Genomic DNA, 25,494 nt, shown 5'->3' on the forward strand with positions numbered 1-25,494 from the left:
AACTGCAGTTGAAGATTTTCTGTCTTGTACAGTGTTGTTTCAGTTAAATCCGTATGGACGCTACGATCGCAAGGATCGCTAAAGAAAAAGTTCAGCGATCGAAGCCATCATAACGGTCAAATGTGTACCAAGCTGTAGCGACCATATGGAAACAAGACTTCAGCGGCGATCAGGGGCGTAGCCAGCTTATTGAAGAGTTGTAGGCCTGTAGGGATTTTTTTTTGGGGGGGAGGGGGTTGGGGGGGGTTAGGTTCGCCGGATAGGGAAAGGGGGGGAAGAGGGTGTTGGGGGGGAGGGGTTTGCGATCAACACCATATATCTTCTCTGTCCGACTTTTTGGTGATTCTGTGTGTATTTCGACAGCTTCTAAGTTTTATCATGACATAAGAAGAAATCGCACCAATTTTCGCTGGTTCGTAAATAGACACACTTTCTTCAACAACTGTTAACAAATGGTAAACGTCACAGCATGCGCGCTTAGAATCATGGGGACTATATTGAGTTACAGATGCACGCACTTTCACTGTATAGTTCTTTCGATGGAATATCTTTTTATTTTAAAGAAAAATGCAAATAACAAAAATCCGTTAAAATCGTCATTTGAGGCGCTAAATTTTTCATGATTTTTGCACGAGGTTGAGAGCCTCGCGTGCAAAAGCAAATCACTCTACCGTCTTTTAAACACTCAAACCATAGTTAGCAGTCTCTAAACATCTACTGAAATTATTTTGGGAAATATTGCGTTGTTCTTTGTATACAAAATAATTTTATTTCGAAGGCATACAATTCGTACTCGGTAAATAAAATTAATTTTCACCATGTGCGAAACCTTCAAATCGTTTAAGCTTCTGGTGGTTGAATGTTAGAAGAGGGTCTGAATGGGGTTAACCGACTAGCGACAAAGGGCGAAAAATATTACTGACTACCGACAAAACGAGGAAAGAATTACCGATTAGCGACAAATAAATTCTAACCGACAACCGACATGGTCCGATGTTATACGGACGTTTGTATTCAGAAAGAACAACATTTTGAATTTATGTCTACCTTAGGAAATGTCTAGTTCAGAAGTAACCACACTAATTCAAAATTTAGTCAATTATAAAGTTTCCTGTCACCTTTTCGAGCAGCAGCGGAGGTTCATTTGTAGAACAGTGGCTGGTAATCGAGGCCACAAGGCGTCCCGCTGTTGTATTTTCACTGCGCGTTGGTTATTCCCCGGCGATATCAATCAATGAAAATCAATAATCAATGAAATCAATAATAATCAATAATAATTAATTGATTGGTATTGGAAATCAATAAAAATCAATGCCTAAAACTTGAGTGAGTATCGATTTTTATTGATTATCATTGATTATTGTTGATTAATATTGGTTTTTATTGATTATGAAATTTGTTATTTATTTTCAATTAAATACACCTTGTGAATTGACAAATCATTCATTAAACTTTATTTGTTGCAAGCTTCATGTTATTACAAATCAAAGGGTTCAAATTTGTAGCATGTTTACTACAGTTTACTATTAAAAGCTTACTAAAACGTTTGATTTTCTCAAAATAAGAACAGGTGTTTTACTGTCAATTTCTAGTTTCTTCAGTCCTGGTCAGCATGCAAGGAAAAATGTGTGCAATTGAATCACCCCAGATGTTTTTATAAATATGCCCGTGATTTACGATGCACGTCCACACTACCACGGGCCATAAACTAAGTTGCATAATCAGTTATTGATTATCTATGAAAATCAATAATAATCAATAGCAATTAAGACTATTTGATGAGAGAGTATCGATTTTTATTGATTGGTTGAACCAATCAATAATAATCAATGGATTATTATTGATAACTATTGATTATATTGATTGCAATCAATGATTGATTTTCATTGATTGATATCGCCGGGGTTATTCATGTGGTGACAGGCCATGAGCGGGATTGTTAAAGTGATTGTAAGGCGAGGAGGTCGCCATCGAACGCCATCGTAGCCGGGTTCCGGTGGAAAAAATATCTCATAAAGGTAGCTAAAAAAAAACATCTAACGGAGTTTTTAGGGCTAAAGTAGCCTGCGTTGCAGACGAACAAAACCCCGGTTAGATCCGTCTACGAATTAGAGCGTAAAAGCTTGTTCCGCCCCCCCCCCCCCCCCCCGCGTGTTACCAGGGATTTCTATAATAACCTTTGATTGGCTCTTGAATAGGGCCGTTCTTTTATGCGCCGTGATTGGTCGAATGGATCTCGTAACACCATAATTTCGCTTTTGATGAATAACAGATAAAAAATAAACTTGGCGGCGATCATGGCAGATCGGTAAGAATTAGCGTTTGAAGCGGTAAAAAAGCAGCCGGTTCAAACAAACCTGATAAAAAAGAAAACAACAATAACGACAAGAAGTAAACACAACTGACAAGCGAAAAGGTCGTGGAAGAAATGTAAAATAATCTTCATTTGTCTTGTGTTGAAAGAATGTCACACAACGCACATCCGTCATCCGTGATGAAAAGCCACACACCTTGCAACACAATAAACAGCCGAGCCCGGCATTACAAAATTATGCAGAATGCAAGTACAGTCGACATCTTCACGGAAAATTTAGGACCAGAGCGAATATTTCGAGAGCACTGCAAATATCTTACAAATATGAATGTACCAAGACATACCGCAATATTAATTACATATGACAAATTTAAAACAGAGGTGTCAAAATATACAAACGGAAAGTAGCCTGCGAACAGGCTTTCCGGAGATTTCCGAAGAGCGCTTGGACGGCGCGAAGCGCCGGCGACGAGGTGCGAAGCCTGATCGCAGGCTAAACGGAAAGCCGTGACCTCTACACATTTGCTATTAATAAATAAAGCGACAGTCTCCCAACTTAAAACGCCTCCAAATAATACAGCTGACAACAAGTGCCCTTTCTAAACGAGTAAAAAGCGAAATAAATCGGATGACCAATTCCATCGAACGGCAAATGTACAAATTATATGACAAAAACGTTTTACTGTAACTGACCTAACTGGTATCTGGTATTCATCGAACGCGTAACTATGGTTTCACAACATCCACTTCACCAATTGCGGCGCACGAAAGAACGGCCCTATTCAAAAGCCAATCAGAGGTTATTATAGAAATCCCTGGTAACACGCGGGGGGCGGGAACAAGCTTTTGTACTCTAATTCGCAGACGGATATAACCGGGTTTTGTTCGTCTGCAACGCAGGCTAGGGCTAAAGGAGCCGTCGATTTTTCAGGAAAGCAAAATTGAAAAGAAAAATCCCTTACAAATAAAAGAAGCGAGTAAAAGAGTTTATTAGCATCTTTCTGTTTTATTGGTAAACGAATAACACTGCCTTTAAATTTATTCTTTTCTGAGAACGGTCCAAATTTCAGTTTCGCTCGATTTGTAAGTAATATTTGACGAGTATTTGCTGATGCAAACTGATTTTATCGGTACTAGACGAACACGTTGCTTAAAAAAACAGAGTAACGAGGTTTAAGTGCAACCAAATAATGAATTATTACAAATTTTTTATCGTTTAGAGTTTAAAGTGTTAAAACTGCGTAATTTAAATAACAAATATTTATAATTAACTTGCACTTTTAATCATAAACTGACATTTACCGACAACCGACAAAGGTCGAAAATTTTAACCGACAACCGACAAAGTAAGAAATTTTTAACCGACTACCGACATGTGGACCCCCCCATTCAGACCTTCTTAGAAGAATGGTGTATAACTCCCTGTAAACATTTCTTCGGGCAAATGATTAAAAGCGACGTGGGATCTTTTCGAATTCGGTTAAATATGCAAATATTTGACCTTCCGCGGTCAACTTTGAAGTTACGGGTCAGACATGAATGATATGAATATTTCAATCCGTGCACAAGTCTTAACCAATTTTAGGTCAAAATAATCACACACAAAAACATAATGAAATGTTCTTACCTTAATCTGCTGTAGAAAGCAGGTCCGAAGGCTTTTTAAGCAATATTCCGGCTCTAAGCATCCGTAGTAGTTTGAGCTTCGTTAGTCCCGGCGTATCAGATCGAACGAAATCGAACACATTTTTCATCGAACTCAATCGAACGAAATCGAATCTAATCGAACGATTAAATTCGATTTTTTTCGGTCATCGAACGAAATCGGACAACAATTTTTTTTGTGAGTTCGATTTCCGAACCAAATCGGACGAAATCGAATTAAGCGTTCGATTAAGTTCGATTTAGTTCGGAGCTAAAATTTAAAATAACGAAATTGGAACCTAATGAGCGAGTAAAGGATGGGATGACCATCTGGAAACCCCTTCTTGTGGATTTCCTTTTTTTTTAATTTCTCAGTACAAACTCAGTTAATTTCAGGCCCTTTCGTTTTCTTTCTAACGGCTTCGTTAGCGTACTTCGGCTTTATACGTTCATTGTCTCGAGCGGGACAAGAACTCTGTAAAAAAACGAAATCCTCCCTCGATCACTCGAGTATCCTTCGAAGGATTAAGAAGATATATAAAGAACCCTTCGTCTATGGGTTATATTTACTGTTTTCTGGTTTTCTACTGCTAGCAGCCGCTGGAAACAAGTTGGCTTTTCTGTCACAGCGACGAATATCCACAAGTTAAAGTACCTGAATCATTCTTAGCGACATTCTTAGCCTTAATCGTCGTCTGAGAAAGTAAGCAGTTATAATTTTCCTTTAGTTTGTTTGTTTTTGTTGCTGTTGTTGCTTCTTTTTTTAATGTTTCACAATTCCGCGTTTTAGGATATTCCGTCATTCCGCGTTTTAGGATTTTCCGTCATTCCGCGTTTTAGGATATTCCGCCATTCCGCCATTCCGCCTTGCCGTTCCGTCATTCCGCCATTCCGCCGAATAGGGTCACCCTCGATAATAAGGTGGAAAATTAGAAATATAATCATGACAAGTTTTTCGTATATCTGCAGAGCATGAAGTAGCGATATAGAAAGCAGAACTTGGAGAACGTTCCATAAATAATCCGTTATTTGGCTTGTATGAAGCATCGAGAACAGAAAGATCATATGAATCAAGAGAATGATTTTTTTCCTCAGGTCAAAATCACCCGGCGTATCAAATCGAACGTTCTGTTTTCGAACTCAATCGAACGCAATCGAACTTAATCGAACGATTAAATTCGATTTTGCTCGGTCATCGAACGAAATCGAACTCACAAAAAAAAATGCAAATCGAACCAAATCGAACGTTCGATTAAGTCCGATGACGTTCGATTTAGTTCGGTCGCCGAACGACACCAAGCCGAGCGGCTTACGTAGTATGACTTGTGATGAAAATACAGAAGTGGTCGTTGCCCCCACTCCTCAGGAAAATGTAATTTTGCGAGAAAATCCAACGGCCATATCAAACTTGCACTGCACCAAGCACGACTCATCAGATCCAGCCACCAAAAATTATTTCAGTTGTGACTATGAAACCCATTTAAACATCGATAATAATTTTAAGATTCCCGTTGTTTGTGATTTTGACCTGAGGAAAAAAATCATTCTCTTGATTCATGTGATCTTTCTGCTCTCGATGCTTCATACAAGCCAAATAACGGATTATTTATGGAACGTTCTCCAAGTTCTGCTTTCTACATCGCTACTTCATGCTCTGCAGATATACGAAAAACTTGTCCTGATTATATTTCTAATTTTCCACCTTAATTATCGAAATTTTGTACGCTGCTGCTTGTGTCGCAGTCAACCATCTCATTCCAGCCTTGTCACATGTCACATGTCAATTCGCAAAATGTTATTCTAAAATACGGTTTTCACTTGATACGATACGCCGATACGCCGGGGGTTGTATTTGAGTATTTATAATTAGATCCCTCATACGATTTTATAAATGGCTTACTACGTATTCCCGGGCGTATTAGATTGCTGAATATTATGTTTGTTTCTTTAGGATCAAATAAATGACAAAGATTATACGATACCGTGTCCAGTCACTTATTCCAAAACCATTTAAGGAATAATCATTAACTTTTTACTCGCTCATTGGGTTCCAATTTCGTTATTTTAAATTTTAGCTACAAGTTCGATTTCCGAACTAAATCGAACGCTTAATTCGATTTCGTCCGATTTGGTTCGGAAATCGAACTCACAGAAAAAATTGTTGTCCGATTTCGTTCGATGACCGAACAAAATCGAATTTAATCGTTCGATTAGATTCGATTTCGTTCGATTGAGTTCGATGAAAAATGTGTTCGATTTCGTTCGGTCTGATACGCCGGGAAATCACAAACAACGAGAATCTTAAAATTATTATCGATGTTTAAATGGGTTTCATAGTCACAACTGAAATAATTTTTGGTGGCTGGATCTGATGAGTCGTGCTTGGTGCAGTGCAAGTTTGATATGGCCGTTGGATTTTCTCGCAAAATTACACTTTCCTGGGGAGTGGGGGGCAACGATCACTTCCGTATTTTCATCGCAAGTCATACTACGTAAGCCGCTCGGCTTGGTGTCGTTCGGTGACCGAACTAAATCGAACGTCATCGGACTTAATCGAAGGTTCGATTTGGTTCGATTTTCATTTTTTTTGTGAGTTCGATTTCGTTCGATGACCGAACAAAATCGAATTTAATCGTTCGATTAAGTTCGATTGCGTTCGATTGAGTTCGAAAACCGAACGTTCGATTTGATACGCCGGGGTTAGTGTAAATAAGTCCTATTCACGCCAACTGTCAACATATTTAGTGGTCGAAATCCAATCTGTGATCAACTTTCGGCGCTTCTCATCACCACTGCATCTTCTTCGACGGCATAGCCGATTGTTAGTATTGCCTCGTTAATAGAACACAAAAAAATAACATCTGATCGCTAAACGGCATGATGTCGGCGCTTACAGTAGCTTACAGTCCCATCTTGCAATGAGCCGTCTGTTCGTCACGCAATACTGTGTCATGGACATTTTTTTAGGGGGTGGTAGGTGGGTGTGGGAAAGGTTAAATATGCGGAAATGCTTGATTTAACATGTTCAATACTTTATGACAACTACGTACACGAGCCAGCAACAACAACAACAACAAGTACAGTGATATCTTTAGGCAGACAAGATAAGGCACACGTACTGTCAGGTGATAAGCGTTTGGTACAGTGTAATGCAACTGTTCGCGAATTTGGTTGCTCGGGCGGGCTTAGTTGTAATACCGGGGGTGGAAGGGGGGATATAAATCTTTACAAAACAGGTAGAGTTTTTAAGTAGTTATTCCCTTTTTACTGTAGAACCGAAAACAAAGAGAAAAACTCGCGTCTATGTTTTTTGGGGGGTGAGGGGGTGGGGGCCAGGGGGTTCTTGGTTGGTTGGTTAGCAAATTTTTTTTTTTTTTTTTTTCACAAAGATACCTAATGATAGAAGTAACGATAAGTTAATGATAGAAGTGACGATAAGTTTTGATTTTTTTTTTCGTGATCGAGTGGCAACTTAATAAAAACATTGCATCGCCATTTTTCCGCCCTACAGTAAATCTGGGTGACCTGTGGCTTCGGGTGGTCATTCGTCAACCTGTAACAAAGTACTTTGGGTGCCGTTTTGAACATACTGTCGAATTCATGATGTCTAAATTCAACAATAACTAATTTGAAGTTCAAAAGAAATTAAAACATGTTAAAACAACTCAGTGCTAAAACTCTATGCAAAAAAGGATAAGCAAATTGCTATGGCAATTCGGCGTGTGAAAAAATCGCCAAATTTAATTTAGTGGCTTCCTATGTAAACAAAACCTTGGTCGTGCTAGTTATTGGCACCGTCTGTTTGCTTAAAGGCAGCGCGTGAACAATTTTCTCAAAGTTCAGTTTATTTCACTGGAAATGGAAGGTTGTTGTTCTTTAAAGGCCCTTGTTCGTGGAGTTTGCGGTTTTGATTCTAAAGATCGAAAGCGTCACACTGAAATCGTTTCTCTACTGTCGTGTGAGAAGGACATCAGCAGTCACAAGTCCCAGTATTAATTTAGTTAACTCTAACATGACTCTTTCCCGTGAAAAACCAAACTTCAGAAGCTAGCTATTTGTTTGGTGTTATAAGGCAGCTCTTGAAAACTTCGTTATACAGTCTTAATATAGTAAAGAAGTAAATGGTCTGAACCCAGTATCAGGTCGTAAAGTGTGATCGTCCGGGTGAGAGTTGCTCTAAAAACTCCGGGATAGGGAATATTTTTTGAGGTTCTCGGTCCATAAGGCTGCATTCATTATGTATGCTACAGGGGGGCCAGAGGATTTTTTTTTTCAGCAGCTCGTTTTTTTATATCCCCCCAAGGTCCATAAAAATTTTCATAATCCCCCAAGCAATCAGCCGAAAAATGAATACCCCCCCCCCCCTCCCTCACAAGAAATATCAAAATAAATACCGTAGAATTCCGGTTGTAAGCCCTGGGCTTATACAACTTCGTAAGGGTTTTTGGGTAGGCTTATATGCAGAGGGGCTTATATTCGGGACAGCTTATAAGCGGAAGGAAAAGAAACGTTTCGAAACGAGCCTCGGGAGTGTTGATCGAAATACGTTTTTAAGTTAAAAACGCACAAAAAAGCAACATTTAGCCCTGTTCAGTACTGTCATCCGGTAGAGGGGGGCTTATATCCAGGGGGGCTTATAACCGGATGTATTTTTTTGTTTCCAGGTTGATGAGCCTATAACCGGGGGGGGGGGGCTTATGAGCGGGGGGGCTTATAACCGGAATTTTACGGTATCTGTATAATTCCTCGCGAAGCGAGGCGGAAGGCCGAGCGTAGCGGGGTGTATAATTTTGTCCCTCAAAGGGCTCAGGCGGGATGAAATCTCGTGTGGAGTTTACGGTCATATTTGTGAGCTTGGTGTCTGGCGGAAATGACGTCACACGGCCGCGCGCTGGTGGCCTAATGGTGTGACGCGCTGGCTTGAAATCAGATCTTCGGGACTGAGGGCAGGGGTTCGAATGTGGCTAGGTTTTTTTTTTTTTTTTTTTTCTACTATTATTTTTTTTTTGTGGGTTCGAATCCTGAGCCTTTCATTTTTATCGTTTTTCTTTTCGGATTAAAATAACACTGATTTCCACATAATACTCCCTCAACGCCTATTCAGGCTATAAACTGCTGGTGTTGAAAACTGTTCATTGTCTGCTGTATTTTGTCGAAGTCTCTGTAATCGGGCAGTTCATTGTTGTTCTGTTTCTGTTTGTATTCTGTCTGCTGTATTTTGTCGAAGTCTCTGTAATCGTGCAGTTCGTTGTCGTTCAGTTTCTGTTTCTATTCTGTCTGCTGTATTTTGTCCGTTACTAGGCAACAATAACACAGAGCTTCGCGAGGCCCTGCGAGTCACGTATTACTAGTAGTGCACTATATATGTTTGAAATTTCAAGAGACATGTTTAATAACACTATCGAGAGAGCTTTGACTGTTTATGTCATACCTATGCCAGCCAGTCTAAGTAGCGCGAATTAGGTATAGATAGCCTGCCAGCATCACTCTCACTATCACACTCATCCACGGACTCATCTCCGCTGTTGCCATCCTCTTCACCCTCGTTTTCCGGCCGTTCAGAATCATAATCCTCTCAAGTGCGACATGTGCCATTATTCTTCTTATCTTATCATTTTTCTTCCCAAGGAGAAAAAGTTTATGATAGTCTAAATATTTGTTACAGCAATAGTCAGGTCGGTTAGCGTAATTATCGTTACTTGCGTGATAAAAGCACCAATTTTTGCATGCGGCCTCCTTTCTATGCTTTATTAAGGTTTATCCGTGGCTCCATCTGAATTATTTTATTTTTTCTTGAAATTTAAACCAGAACGTGTTTAGCTCATTTGCATATATTCATAAAAGCTATTTCGTAATGTCCTTTCGTAAGCGATCGATTAGATTTTGTGATAAAAGCCCCCATTTTTGCATGCAGCCTCTTTCCGATACTTGTTTTAAGTTTATTCGTGGCTCCGTCCGATTTTTTTTATTTTTCTTGAAGTAATGTTTAATAAATGAGCAGCAGTGTTTTATCAAGTTTAAAACACGAGGCGCAGCCGAGTGTTTTAGACTTGATAAAACACGAACTGCGAATTTATTGAACAGCTTAAAAATCTTCTGATGTAGATCAACTCATTCTTGCACTAATATTTAGATTTGGGGTTATTTTGGCCTAGAAAATTGGACGTAAAGTTTAGCCGTGTCTTTATCAGATATAAAGACACTCATTAAACATTAATTTCTTTTGTATTTTCTTTATGAATTATTAATGAGATTTTAAATTTAAACAAGAACGTTTTTAGCTAATTTGCATAATTTCATGAACGCTGTTCTGCAATGTTCCCTTTTGTAAGCGGTCAATTAGATTTTTCAGCGGTTGTACAGGCATGTATCAGAGTACTTGATATTGATTACCCATGAGGCAAATAGAATAGAAAACCACGCGATTTCCAGGTTCCCTAGCCCTAGCGTTCCACGCAGTCGCTTTTACTGACAAGAGAAAAAATAAGGCTTGAAAAAATTAACTGTAATATCCTAGACAGGGGTGGATCTAGTGGCGCTGGATTGGGTGGTAAGCCACCCCCTTGATCCAAAAATAAACATAAAAACATGAAAATATAAGGAGAGTGAAACTCGATAACGTGTAGAAATCGTTGAAATGTTCGGCTAAAATTTCGCACGTAGTAGCGGGAGCGAATGAGAGGCGGCTGTATTCGCAGGCTAGAGGAATCGCAGCTGGTGGTATACTTTTACTGGTTGGTTCTCAGTTGAAAACTGGAGGAGACTGATACCGGTACCAAGAAAAGAGCTTTTTGAAGGTTGTCTAAGGCACTAACAGTGAACAGACCTTTCGCAGGCAGGCAGGGGATACAACTCCATCTTCGTCAAAGTGCTCGCACATGGCTTCTTCTGTCCACTCTTCAAGCTGTGTGACCCTAGCCTGCGATCAGGCGTTCTTTTTTGCGGCGGGAAGAGAAAGATCACAGGTTAGTGTGACCCTGGCATAGGAAATAGAAATTCCCAGCTGGTGTAACTGCTAGGTGATCCGCTTGCTTCTCGTCAATCTATATGTATGTTCAAGTCAATATAATTAATGTAGGCAGGCAGAGGCGGTTAAGGGTTCACGATTTTTTTTTCTTTGTGTTGCAGACAATAGGCTAGCCAGCGGTAAGGCAAGCTTGGGACTCGTGCTTATCTTGCTTTTTCAAACCGTCTCCATTGAAAATTAAGAATATTAAGGCTTTGAGGCTAGATGGTAACGACGCTTCTTGACTATTTTATGGACACAATCCATTAAGTTTAAATATGCCTCGTGGCTGAAAATGAATTTTCTTATTTTTGAAGCTGCCTTGGCCAAAACGTGTGCGTCCTCTGTGTAATCTCGTTTCTTCAAGGCTTCTTTAAGCATGTTCCGCCTCCCTCGGCGGCCACAAACTACAAGCGCATAAAATTAATATAATTAATTTAATTACCATAAAAAACATTTTAGAATACTGCATCTAAAAATTAAACTTTTAGCGAAAACTTCAACAATGTCTTCAATTTATATATATTTTTGCAACATTTAAGCATAAAACTGCAAATTACTTACGGAGTAGAGAAATATTTCCTTCTGTCCCACTTTAATTTAATCAATTCAAAATGGCGTGGTAGCGGTGCTTGAGAGATTATACGTGGTCAAAATGTTAAGCAAAGTTTGCAAATTGCAAGAAAAAAATTCAGGTGGAGCCACGGATAAAATTATTTAATAGTCTTTAAAGAATTATTCTGCAAAGTTTGGTGCTTTTATCAACCGTGTCATGATTTCTCCAAAAATTTGCGCTAAGCGACCTGACTACAAGGCGCCCAAAAGTGTGACCACTTTTAATTTATTCACATTCTTTCGTGCAGATTTAATCCAATCAGAAGTCAACTGCAAGCTATCCACGGCTTTTGATTGGATTAAATCTGCACGAAAGAATGTGAATAAATTAAAAGTGGTCACACTTTTGGGCGCCTTGCTGTAAGTTTATTCGACGTATAGCTTGTTCATATTTTTAAACGTGGAGGCGATAGTTTTCCAGTCATATCGTTCGTATCCTTTCATTGAACATTTAAGTGTACATTTGTTGTTCAATTTCATAAAACTGTGCACTGAATTACATTGTTTTCTTTTGCATTCATTGATTCAATAAAAATGCACTGCTTAGTCTGAGGTTGCATTAAATGTTTCCATTTTAGATGTTTTACTTTCTATACTGTATCGAAACATTACATCTTCAGACCAGGCACACTACTTGAAAAACTTCAAAATAGGTACTATAGAATCTCAGAATAATAGAGGTACCCTTGTTGCTTACAATCCTTGAAAGAAGCTGCTGCTTAATTTCTTTTTTTCACTTTTTAAAACCCTTACATAAGCTAGACAGAATCTTACAAAAAATAAGCATCCCCCAGGAGATATTTAAACAATTTTCATATCCCCCCTTTTTTGCTCTAAAAATTTGAGAACCCCCCCCCCCCTAAAATCCTCTGTCCCCCCTGTAGGATACATAATGAATGCAGCCTAAGAAGGGTATTATTTAGGCATTGTGTTCCGGGTGTGATCCTTAGATAGGGTACCTAAATTCTATCAGCCAAAATAAACGCCCAGCTAAACGAAAAAAAGGTATCTTAAAACTGAAATTTTTGTTCAAGTATTAGTAAAGCGATTTTATAAAGATTTGTGTTTTGCCGTGTGCGGTTAGCCGTTATTTGTGTCGGCACGGAACGCTTTTCCTCCCCTTGAATAGATTGTTATTTTTCGGTTTTGGGCCTTAAAAGGGGTATCAATGTTCTCTTTCTTTACCCTTTATAATAAACCCTATTCGAAATTTATCGGAGTGCCCCTCCATATGTTTCGTGAGGGATTGCTGGGTGGGTGCGCTACTTATTTGTTTTCAAAATAAGATAAGTGGAGGATGGAAGTGCGTATAAATTTGAGCCGAGACCACTGTTTCCAGTTTGCACCATAATGATTAGTTAATGTATTATATATGAATAAAGGTATAACTGTTACTCAGAGATATCAGAATACTGATCTCCTCCGACGCGCTTCCCCCACCTCACTCCCCCTCTCCAACCAAAAAAATAAAAATTGCCAGTCCCTAAGTGTTGCCCATCATTTTAAATACAGCGCATTTTTTAACATTTCCGACTGTATCTATCAGTTAAGGTGAGCTGATTTTGCTCATCCCTTTAGTCACAAAGAGCACCGTATTCTGTTTGGGGCAGCACCTCCCCGTAGAGAACTGAACTCCTACCAGCAGCAATTAGCACATAAGCCATGGTCAGCCATGCCTAATCGATTAACCAATTATTAGCATGCTGTTATAACCTTGGACAAGCTATTCAACTGTGGTGTTTGTTCTACGATTTTGGTAAGGCCCCGAAAAGCTCTTGTAACTAAGAATATTAAAAGCGTTAGAATGTAACCAGTGATAAATTCGCGGTTCAGGGTAAAGAATAGATAACGCACGCAAAGAAAACCAAAACTATTCTAATACACGTTTTCTTTTTCTTAAATCAGTCCTGTATGTGTTCCAAGGCTAGATTATGAACAGTTGAACCTTGATATAAGGGTTAAGGTTGTATATCGAATGTTAATTGAGAGACACGCAAAAATGTGTTCACTGTTACGAATCGAAGTTTTGTTATACCGAATTTTTTTTACGTATTTTATTATAACTGTAGCAAAGAGTATTGTTCATTTTACCTAGGAATTCGTTAAGTCTAGTGTATAATAAAGGATCGTTCAGTCGAGCTTTTCACGACAAATCACGCCCTAATCCACCTTCCCTCCCCCCGCCACCTGCTACATCCCCATGACTTGCGTGACGAACAAACGGATACGTGACTTCGTGCACTGCAAAGATAAGCGTCAACATTATTGCGTCATTTTAGCAGCGATCAGATGTATTATATTTGTGGACTATAAACCAAACAATACTTAACAAATGACGAAGCCGTCGAAGAAGATGCACTAGTGACGATATGCGCCGAAAGTTGATGAAAGATTCGTTGGTTTTAGACCACTGAGTATGTTGCACGTTGACAGTTGGCTTGGTGCCGACTTAAAACGAAGCTCAGATGCGACGAATGATAAGAGCCGTGATCATGCTAAAATGGCCTTCGAACCTACCTTTTACAGCAGATAAAGGTTAGAAAATTACATTTTTTTTTCCATATGCTTAATTTGGTCTTATTAAAATGGGTTAGGACTTGTGCACGGAACAAAAATTATTTCTGACTCGTAACTTCAAAGTTGACCGCGGAAGGTCAAATATTTGCATATTTAACCGAATTCGAAAAGATCCCACGTCGCTTTTAATCATTTGCCCGGAGAAATTTTTACAGGGATTCATACACCATTCTTCTAATATTCAACCACCAGAAGCTTAAACGATTTGAAGGTTTCGCACATGGTGAAAATTAATTATATTTACCAAGTACTTTTACGGCAGTGAATTGTATGCCTTCCAAATAAAATTATTTTACCCCCTTTGGACAAGCACGTGTTCAAAGGGATTAATAGACCATTTGCATTATGACGTAGAAGCGCAAAGACTTCTGGTAGTTGTAGTTAAGTTCGCGGGAAATTTTGAATTGTCATCAAGCCCGCTTCGCTAAGAAAATCGTGATGAAGGTAAAGAAAATTACTCTCACCGAAAAAGGCGTCCCTAAGGCGTCATTTAAAAGGCAAAAAGCAAGTTCTCAGTATAAAACCAAGTCTGTTAAAATGAAAAAAGGTATGAAAGAAATTGTATATTTTCTGGGTTGCGTTTTGTAGTGAAGTTTCAACGAGTGTTTCCTTCAGTCCAGTCTCAGTCGCGCTGTTATTTAATTAAATTCCTTAAGCTTTTGCTTGCCAGGTATTTTCAAATAGTATACGAAGACGCAATATTTTACCCTTTCTAAACATTGGGGAGTACAGTACATGATGATGTCTGCACTCGTAAAAATCTTTGAAGCTCACCTTTCGAGTCTCACAAGTAATCGCTCATCAACAAAATTATGTAAATAAAATTATATTTGCTCACACGGCCCTCGCTCGTATTGAAACCACAACTCCAAATCGACGAGTTGAAGCTCGATTGAACGAGGAAAATTATTTGACTCGTTTCTCTGTCTCACTGTAAAAATAAATTAAACTGACCGTCCCGCCGAGTAATCATGATATATGGTAAATTTTCTAAGCTTTTCAGTCAAGAATTAATTCACCTGCGATCGATGGAAGCGATCGTTTGTTGAACGTCTGAAAATAGATGATGAACAAAGTCAATGGCTTGCCTTGCTTTCACTTGATTCCACACAAATTTAATCATATCCTAGACTCGTCCTTTCAAGCAATCTGTTTCCGTTGCGCGATTTTTTGAAGCTGTGATTTTAGGATAAAATTATTTACGAAGAGAAGTTGTCGGCCGCGATGAATGAAATTCTACCAAGTCAACTCCGCACACAACGTACATATTAAACTTAATTGAACACGAACAACATTTGTCAGTCAAGTTTCATTCCAAAGCTATCATCCTGTTTTCTATATTTTTGACAGGTAACTGAAATATAAATGTATAAGCAAATTTCGAAGCGACAAGAGCGTAAACTTTAGCAACTCAGCTTCAAATAAATGTCATAGATGTCCACCTTCCCGCTTGGCTGCCCTTAGCCAATCACAAGCCAGAAATGGTGTTTTCCCGCGAACCTAACTACAACTACCAGAAGTCTTTGCGCTTTTACGTCATAATGCAAATGGTATATTGCGCAACGCACACCCTTAGTATCAGGTGATAGGAGTTTCGTTTTTCAGTTCGAGTCAGTTTTCACTTCGAGCGTACCAGACTGAAATTTGTGTAGTACAGTTTCGTTTCTTCTTCCCACCCTCCCACCCGGGGTGATTTTATTTACTGTCATAGGGTGGCAGAGAGGTTTATAAGCATATCGTTGGCTGTTGTTTACTGTTTGTGCTAATAATAAACTTCTCTCCGTGCCAAAAAGCGAATTGTGTTTTATTTGTGTCAGGGGGCGTTGTTGGGGAATTTGTCTACAATGAACAATGCAATATTTCCCAAAATCATTTCAGTAGATGTTTAGAGATTGCTAACTATGGGTTGAGTGTTTAAAAGACGGTAGAGTGATTTTTTTTTGCACGCGAGGCTCTCAAACTCGTGCAAAATTATGAATAATTTAGCGCCTCAAATGACGATTTTAACGGATTTTTGTTATTTGCATTTTTCTATAAAATAAAAGGATATTCCATCGAAAGAACTATACAGTGATTTAAGTTATACCCTAGCCCATCTAACATAAAAGTATGAAAGGAATCGAAGTTCCATCCTCTTGCCACGAAATCGAGAAATTGTCTGATTCTTAGAGACCGGCATTCTTAACAAGAAATCGCCACGTAGAAACAGAAGCAAAATACTCCCATGCAGTTAGAAAGGAACAATACAAAATATAAACGAAAGAGACTAATTATATTCGATTAGGGATATTAGATTATGTAGACAAAAAATTCTCAATTCTTTTAATACACAGGGCCGTTGTGAACAAGACACCGTTCGACCTTAGGTTTGTTAATCGATAATCGGATGCCACGCTACAGTATAACGCAAATATAAAATTAAAAAATATGTATATTACTTTACTGTTGTTCAATTGAGCAAATCTATGAAGAAAATGTATTATTCGCATCTTTGTAAATCCATAACAGCTCATAACTACCGTATCACATTACTTTGAATTCCAGCAGATCCTCACAATGCTAACTTTTACAATCAGGCTTCTTATACCAAAAAATGTAAGCTGCAGTTGGATAACTGCCATTCCACGCGCAAGTTGTCAGCTACTTTTGTTTACGTTAATTTGTTTACAAATTTCCTTAAAATTATTTCAGACCCCCCGTGAAACGTCATCGCTCTTGCATGCATTGCGTGCCGTTTATTCAATAACTGAACACCTTTCTTAAACATACAGCCGGGCGCTTTGAACCAGTCAAAAGACAACCGAGAAGTGAGTTTTATCGGTGAAAAGAGTACTTTAGAGGGTAGAATAAACATTAAATATGACAACAAACACGATTTGGTGAAGCAATGCAGTAGCAAATACACTTTCCCGAAACGTAATAATTAGAAGTTTGCATGCAGGTCTGGGATCATCCTCTCCCCGTTAAATTACAAGAAAACGAAAACAGCTCATGGTTTAAGTTAATTGCTGCAGTCTTGCCACTAGCAGGGACCGTGTGGCAGCGACATGTGATAGCGACAGAATCACAGCATGTACACACTCTCAAAACAAAACTTGTAACGGGAACATGTTGCAGCGATACGTCCATATGCTTTAAGATCCCCGGGGGGGGGGGGGGCGTACTCAAAAAAGTTTTATACGGGGAGGCTCCGCTCCAAGTTCTAACCCCTTACCCTTTTATATACCATTTTTGACAGAAATTGTACCCCTTTCGTATACCTTTAACTGAAAAAAGGTACCCCTTTCATATACCTAAGAGACATGGCGCGGACTTAAAATAGGACGTTTTCTTGTCATTTTTATGTAGCGCTTAATAAATTAAAATAATACAGCCATAAATTGCGTCTGCTCGAAATATTTTAATTAAAGGCCTTTTTAAATAGCCAAATGACAGATTTCCATACCCTTTCATATACTTAACCTCGTGAAATCCCTACCCTTTTATATACCTGAACCCAGGAAAAGGTACCCCTTTTCGGGCGGAGCCTCCCAGTATAGGACATTATAGGGAGTACCCCCCCCCCCCGGGTTTAAGATGTCCTAACTACATTTGTTCATCTTGTTCGTGTACACGTTAAAGGGACAGTGTAACAAGAAATCTCAGTTTTTGTGTAATTTATGCTAGAATCATGAGGGTGCACTCCCTGATCAACAAAATAACCTGAACAACAAAAGAAAGGCGTAAATTTATTCTCCAATATATATGTGAAACCGTAATCAATGAATTTTATCAGGGGTTTTTCGTTCAATTAACACTTGAAAACTTGAAAACGTCGGCCCGACTTTTTCAAGTTTAAGGCCTTTTATGATCTTTTATTTACCAGTCTGTAACCACAGGACTGTTTGACAAATTTCATGGCTAATGACAGTAGATTTTAGCAAGGCCAGGCCACTATTAGTGGATTTCCAATTAATACCAACACCTTAAGACAGATTCCGCTGAAAGTTTGAGCAATGAGTGCGAAAATTAAGTACCAAAAATCTACTCATAGCACGGCAACATTTTGTATACTAGTTAAAAGATCTTATCGAAATTCATTTGTCTTAGTGACCCCGTAATTAAATTCTAAAGCATTCTCAAGAAAATTAAAGTCAAACCTCGTAAAAATGTTTAAAACGCGCGCCATTTTGTTTTGAACTGACGTGAAACGTCCGTTTTAACTGAAGTATTGACAATTTCAAATCCATTTTTCTCTCGCGGGGTCAGCTTGAGTGCTAAATTTTTGGCAGGTTTTTATTAGCTATACTTAAACTGTTGCCATGCTAAGAGGTCTTTTTGGTAACTTTTTTTTGCCTGTATTGCTCGAAAGTTGGGCGGAAACCATCTTGATTGGATTTTCAAGTAGCACTAAATGTTGGTGACACTGCCCCTTTAAGACCGGCTGTGTCTCTGTTACACGTCACTTGAGCAGGTTCCTGCAACATGGCTTTGCTCAAACTATTGCCGAGGCCAACGAAGTTTGTTGGAAATCGCTATCCATGACACTTCGAAAATTCTATCGTAGGGTGAGAAAGTAATAATTTAATAATAATGATGATGATGATGATGACGATGATGATGATGATGATGATGATGATGATGATGATGATGATGATGATGATGATATACTTTATTGACCACTCCCCGGGGGCTTTTCAGGGCCAATGTTAAAAAATATAATATAAATAAACATAACATGGTTAAAAATCCCAACTGGCAGGGGGCAGACCAGTTGGCTAAAGTAGCAACAGTCCCTGGGGCAAACGCCGGTTCCAACACTGGACCTACTACTTTGCAAGTCCAGAATCGAACTGATCGGGACCAGATACCCGGTAAGGATGGTAGATTACGTGAACGAAAAGCCTCTCCTGTCCGATTACCAAACCGGATGCATTTGGAACCCGTTCAGAATTAACGATCTTGGTGTTTAAAAAAGATCACCATCCGGTCGTTGACCAACCAATCATGCATTTTGGTGTACTCGATCACTTTGCGGCTAAAATCTTTGTGTAAGAACAAATTTAAGTCTTAGACAAATGATTAAAAAGGCGTCCTTTTATTTATGTTTGTTTCCATAAACTGCAAAAACTTACAAGTTCCAATCTTTACTCAATCATGACTTAAGTAATCACCCACGTCACGTAACGCTTCCCTTGTGTTGCGTAACGATAAAAATCACGGGCTGGGAAGGAGACTACGACTTGGAGTTGATTTGCAACTTCCTTTTACCCTCACTGTTTCTGTTCGGAGCGTAGCGCGGATATCAAATACTCATTCAGGTTTGGATCATTGCCCCATTTTGTAATGACGTCACAAGCCTCCTTGCCCTTGATCTGCTCCACTGTGGTAGGCCGCTGATCAATAGGAGTGGCGACATGTTGGACAAGAGGCGCCAGATCCAAAATGTGCTTGGTGTCATCAAGACGATTGCCATAGTAAACGCGCTCTAACCTACGAAAAAAAAGGTGAGAGTTTAAGATAGCTCGGGAAAACGTGCTAAAGGAAAGGAAATGGGCGAGTAAAGGTCTACTAAATTCTTTTCCGGAGTCTACACTTTGTTAGTAGAAAATTGCCGTAGTCTGTTCCGAATCCGTAAATATGATGGAATGTGTCATCGCTGTTTGTTAACAATTAGATTGGCGAGTGGCGAAGCCCTAAAGTCAAGTGTCAATCACGATAGAAACCGAGAGCAAGCAAGAAAATTATTTTAGCAGAACCCAATGGCTGATTCGTTAAACATTGAATAACAATAAAACTGATTTATTAAAGGTTTTGTCTCAGCCACACTGTTGAAAACCCGTCAACGCCCTCCTAGGGTCGGTACGCAAGTTCCTGCTTAGCCAATCAGATTGCGAGGATTTTAATAAGTCAGTCACTGTTTTAAACTTAGTGACGGACCATTTTTTTTTTTTTGAGGGGGGGGGGGGGGACTACCAAAAAAATTGTGATTTTCACGGACGAGTACGGGTATTTCTCTCGGACGGGTACAATGGGCTGATAGTGCCCATATTAAATAATAATAAATATATTATTTAGTATGAAAAATCTGACCGATTTCCGTAAAACGGTGGAAACCGGTGTGGATCCGCACCTGAGTAAAACAAAGGACTTAAAGACAATACACAACCCACAGCACCATAGCTAACTCACAATAGTACTGTTTTTCAACACCAAGATATGTCTGACAGCTCCAAGATGAAGCTGATGAGTAATGAATGAAAACAATGACTAATCAATGACATCAATGCCAATTTAATTAGTATGTTAAGAATCAATGACTAATTAGTGACTAATTATTATTTTATTTAATTACTAATTGATGCCAAAACAGGAAATTGATAACACAGGACCCACATTGCAATGATAACAGTTGAATAACTGATGTGGTCACCCTGTCTAAATATTTTTAATTACCATCATCCCGGGGGGGGGGGGATCCATAAAAATAATGGGGGGAGGGGGGGGGGGTTGTTGTACCTTTCAAGGGGTAAAATTGGTGGATTGGTATGGGGAAAAAATCTAAAATGGCCACTGCCGCAAGAGTTGTCGTATTACCTTTAATGGGCTTTAAAAGTTATTAAATTTGAAAAATGACAAAAACAGTAACAGTATTTGTTATGCAAATAACTTTTACTTCTGAATTTTTTACTTCAAAACAGCCATCCAGTAATCAAATTTCCAGTGTCAGCTTATTTGTTATTTTAGAATTGTTACCTCTTAGGGGTGAAAATTAGTTTCTGTACCTTCTAGGGGTGTTTTTGAAATGTTCTGATGAACACCCCAGTCATTTTTATAGGAGAGTCCCACCTGCGTCGTGATCGTCGTTGTCGACGGCGGCGTCGTCGTCGTCATTTATTAGCCACTTTTGAAATGAATTATTACAAAACAACTAAAGTAGGTAGGGCGAGGGTGTTGGTAATTTTGCTGAAAATGTGCAGCTAGGTCAATTTCAGACTCACTTCATTAAAAATTTAATCATACAGAGGGAAAGACAGGTAGCCAGGCAGACACGCAAAAAGACAGTCAGTCAGACAGACAGATAGACAGATAGACAGATAGATAGAGACAGACAGACAGACAGACAGACATTTAAGTCAATGAATGATAATAATCTTTTAAAAGCATCATCATCCCAGTATCATCATCATCATCATCATCATAACATGATAAATACAAAATATATATAAATAATCCATTAAACGGTCACCGGCGAAGCCATGAAAGTGCTCGACTTGCAGTGAAGGAGCGCATTAAAATATCAGAAGACGGACTACTCAAATCTTGAGTGCATTGGATTTAATACAGCACTGTTTCGTAGGCCATCGAAACAAAACGGTTTAACTGAGGAGTGGGCCATCGTTTCGATGGCCTATGAAACAGTGCTGTATTAAATCCAATGCACTCAAGATTTGAGTAGTCCATCTTCTGATATTTTAAAAATATATGTATATATATATATATTTATCAAGTATGGAGCTACTCACCTACAAAGCCAGATAGCAGATGTACACATGGAACAAGGTTCACAGCTGGCATAGATCTCACAGCCACTCAGGTCACAGGATTTAATATTCTTACAAGCGTCTCTGATAGCAGTCATTTCTCCATGTCCAGTTGGATCACAGTCTATGGTTTCCCTATTGTATCCTTCTCCTAAAAGAAAAATGCAGCTCGAAAAATGACTTCCACAAATCAGTACTGGACAAGAATGTTTTAATTATTGGTAGATGAAAGAAGTTACTGCTAAAAGAATTTGAAGCAGGCTTTTAGCTAGGATTTAAAACGTGGGAGCTCAAAATTTTTATAAGGCCTGACTTTGTCCCCATAGGAGGGCCTGAGGAGCATGCAAGGTGTTTTTCTGCAGTTATGAGTGCAAAAGGAATCTAAAGAAACACAAATTTGCTAAAAAAAAAAACCTGTGTATACAGTTATTCATATTAATTTTTTCTGAAAAGTAGCCATCCATAGGACTCCTGGACTCCCACCTGGCTAAAAGCCTGATTTGAAGCATGATTATATTTATAAGTTTTTTTTTTGTATTTTACAAACAATATTTGTTTCAGTGTTTGTTGCCACTGTCCATGAAAATGGCAAGATTTCCATAAAGCCCCACACATTAATTATGCATACAATTTTGTAACTCTTGTTCCTGACTGCAGTTCGTGTGTGAAGGATTATAAAATTATGGAATATTTGTATGCATAATTAATGTATGGTGCTCTGCAGAAATCTTTTTCTGAAAGCCCCTATTCTGGGAGTGGTCAATGTTATGCACCTTAGTTAAGCCACAGGGGGAATGGGGGCAGGATGTCGGGCATAGGAGGGGCAATTGAACTTAGTTGAGATTTTCTGTTCAAATGCCCCACTGCAGGGCATTTGTAGATGGTCAAATACCGTATTTATTCGATTAAGCGCCCAACCTCGAATAAGCGCCCACCTCGAATAAGCGCCCACCCTGAAGGTAGAAAAAGTTAATAAGCACCCAGCCTCGAATAAGCGCCCACCCCCACCCCACAAAAAAGGTGAAGTGCAGAAGAGGAGTTAAAATTGACTAAGTACTACTAAGAGACTTCCCCGAAGACCGATTTTTTCTTAGTATTTTACAGAAACTTCCAATGAACTGTTAAAATTATGCTTTGGTACATCTTCACGTTTTGTTATTATTTTTATTGTTTTGTTACAAAATAAACTTACTTAAATTTTCACCATTTTCAGCAAGTAGTTACTACTTGCTGAAAATGGTGAAAATTTAATAAGCGCCCAGCCTCGAATAAGCGCCCACCTCGAATAAGCGCCCACTCTCAAGGTCCAAAAATTTAATAAGCGCCCAGGGCGCTTAATTGAATAAATACGGTAAGTCACTAAACTTCAATAAAACTCTGTTGAAAGCTAGGTCCACTAAAACGGTCGAGATAGGATAATATGCGAGCCAGCGAGGCATGCAAGCCAGAAATTCCAAATCCCAATAAATGGCTAACCGAAAGCTACCTAAACAAACTGTAGGCTAACCAGAGTACTATTTAGGCTAACCGGAGTGCTATGTAGGCTAACCGATGTATTATTTAGGCTAACCTGAATGGCACGCATGACTCGCATGACTCGCATGACTCGCGAGCCACGCGAGACAGAAATCCCTAATCCCAATAAAAGGCTAACCGCATGCTACCTAAGCTAACTGTAGGCTAACCAGAGGGCTATTTAGGCTAACCGAAGTGCTATTTAGGCTAACCAATGTGCTATTTAGGCTAACCAAAATGACTCGCATGGCTCTCTGGCTTGCATGGCTCGTTGCCTTGCAGATTATCCGGACCCAAACGGTCAAAAGTCCCCACCAAGGGCAGACAATTGCTGTCAAATCTCCTGCCAGGCTGTGACTAAAGGTGGGATGGGGACGTTGGGACTGGACATGAGAACGCGTGTTTGGGACGCGGCGGGACGTGGGGACGTGTGGCCTGGGACTCGAGGACGGGGGGATGGGGACATGGGGATGCAACATCGGGGACACAGGGACGTGATAAACAAACAGAACCAGTCTTTACGTTGATTGTGTAAAAAGCAAATGTGTTGTTACAAAAAATATCCATACCCCTCCCACGGAAGGTTTTTTGGTTTGAATCACCCCACCCCCTCTGGAAATTCCAGTTAAGCCCCATACTTTTCTTTAAAATTTTTGGCTTTTGAGACCACCCCCCCCCCCCTCCCCGGCCCCCCACCTCCTCAGCATTTCCAATGACCTTCCTTGGGATGGGTATGAATATTTTCTGGAACTGCACAATATATTCCTGGAGGTGTCGAAAAAGAAAGAGTTGTGGTCATGGATTAAAACTTATTATATTTTACAACCAATTCAATTCATGATTGCTCTTGCAAAACGTTGTCTGACATTCCTTCAGACTCTGAATTTTGATAATCAATCACGAAATTAGCGTTTAATACTAAATTAGAACATGTTTTTCATCATGTGTTAATTTACGTTAAAATGAAGGAGTCGATAACACTACTTTCAAAGCTTTCTTTGATTGACTTTCCTTCACCCATTGCTGTTGACAGAAAACACCACTGTTCAGCTCAGCAGGTGAAACGCTCAGCCGCTCAGGAATGTGATGATGTGCGTTCACCTTTTCGGTTTGACAAGCAATGCCACGTGATCAGAATTGTTGACGTTTAGCTCCAAAATCAACTGTCACAGGTATTTTTATTTTTCGACACTTCCAGAAATTGTATTTTACACATTCAATGCAAAAACTGACTCTGTTTGTTTATCACGTCCCTGCGTCCCTGATGTCGCATCCCCACGTACCCATCCTCGCGTCCCACGTCCCAAGTCCTACGTCCCCGAGTCCCACGTCCCCATGTCCAAGGCCACGCGTCCTCACCTCCCAGTCCTCACGTGTCCTCACGTCCTCGTCCCACTTTTAGTCACTGTTTGCTTACGGTTAGTTCCACAACAGTTGGCTTGCGGCTGTATCCAATCTGGTTTGCTTGCGGTTAATTTTTATGTTTTAAACTAATAGCGAATTTAAAATTTGACTCTTAGACCCATGACTCATTGACTCAGTGACTCATAAAACCTAACCTGCAATCAGGCGTTCGAGGGCATGATCTCATGTCACATTAAACAAAACCCTGCTTACCTATTATTTTGCCATCTTTAACAATCACCGCTGCGTAAGGTCCGCCATGTCCCTTGGATGGCCCTTCGTTACTGAGTTCGATTGCTCGACTCATGAATAGTTCCTTTTCTTCCTTAGTCGGTGTGTACGAGGACATTATGAACTAACTGAGCACCTCGAACAATTTACTTTGTCGGGATTCTTGCGAGTCTTGCAAGCTTCCTCGCTTCCTTCCCAGTTGAGCAACTTCACGTGATTCTGTACAAGAACTTACTTGTCAGCGGTCGCAGCTGGCGTCACGTAACGCTTTCTAGAGGGTGGGAGAAGAGTGACGTGACAGTTTCATTTTGCAGGAGGCAGACCGTAGCAGGTCACCATCCCGGGGAGGGGGGCACTTCCTATAAATGGGCTAATGGGGATGTGCCGCTGAATGGGGTCGCATTTTCACGACTGGACTGACTATAATGGGGTCGCCTTTTCAAGCATTTTTTATCGGGGTGACTAGAATGGGGTCACACTTTTCCGGGATTTTGAGAGGAAGAAAATTCTGGCAAGTTGTGATTTATAAACGGAAAGATTCGCTGAAAAAATTTCACCGTATTTATTGCTGTTGTCTAATATTTGACAAACGGCTCCCATTAAATTTACGGTACCAGAATGTTTATAGTGTAGTTGGAAAGTAAAGTGTTCTTATATAACAATGG

The 25,494-nt window shown here is 39.6% G+C and overlaps 1 protein-coding gene across 1 annotated transcript; it reads right to left on the minus strand.

Moving 5' to 3' along the window:
- Positions 1-19,214: 19,214 nt before the first annotated feature.
- On the minus strand, positions 19,215-25,076 carry LOC144642627 (guanine deaminase-like). The gene is made up of 3 exons (XM_078501648.1): positions 24,812-25,076; positions 21,662-21,830; positions 19,215-19,628 (listed from the first exon to the last, which is right to left on the minus strand). The coding sequence occupies exons 1-3, from the start codon at positions 24,945-24,947 to the stop codon at positions 19,409-19,411; spliced, it is 525 nt and encodes a 174-aa protein (XP_078357774.1). The 5' UTR covers positions 24,948-25,076; the 3' UTR covers positions 19,215-19,408.
- Between the last annotated feature and the right edge of the window lie 418 nt (positions 25,077-25,494).

This window comes from Oculina patagonica, chromosome 2, assembly GCF_052425735.1.
Source record: "Oculina patagonica isolate OP01 chromosome 2, crgOcupat, whole genome shotgun sequence".
Classification (NCBI taxonomy): domain Eukaryota; kingdom Metazoa; phylum Cnidaria; class Anthozoa; order Scleractinia; family Oculinidae; genus Oculina; species Oculina patagonica.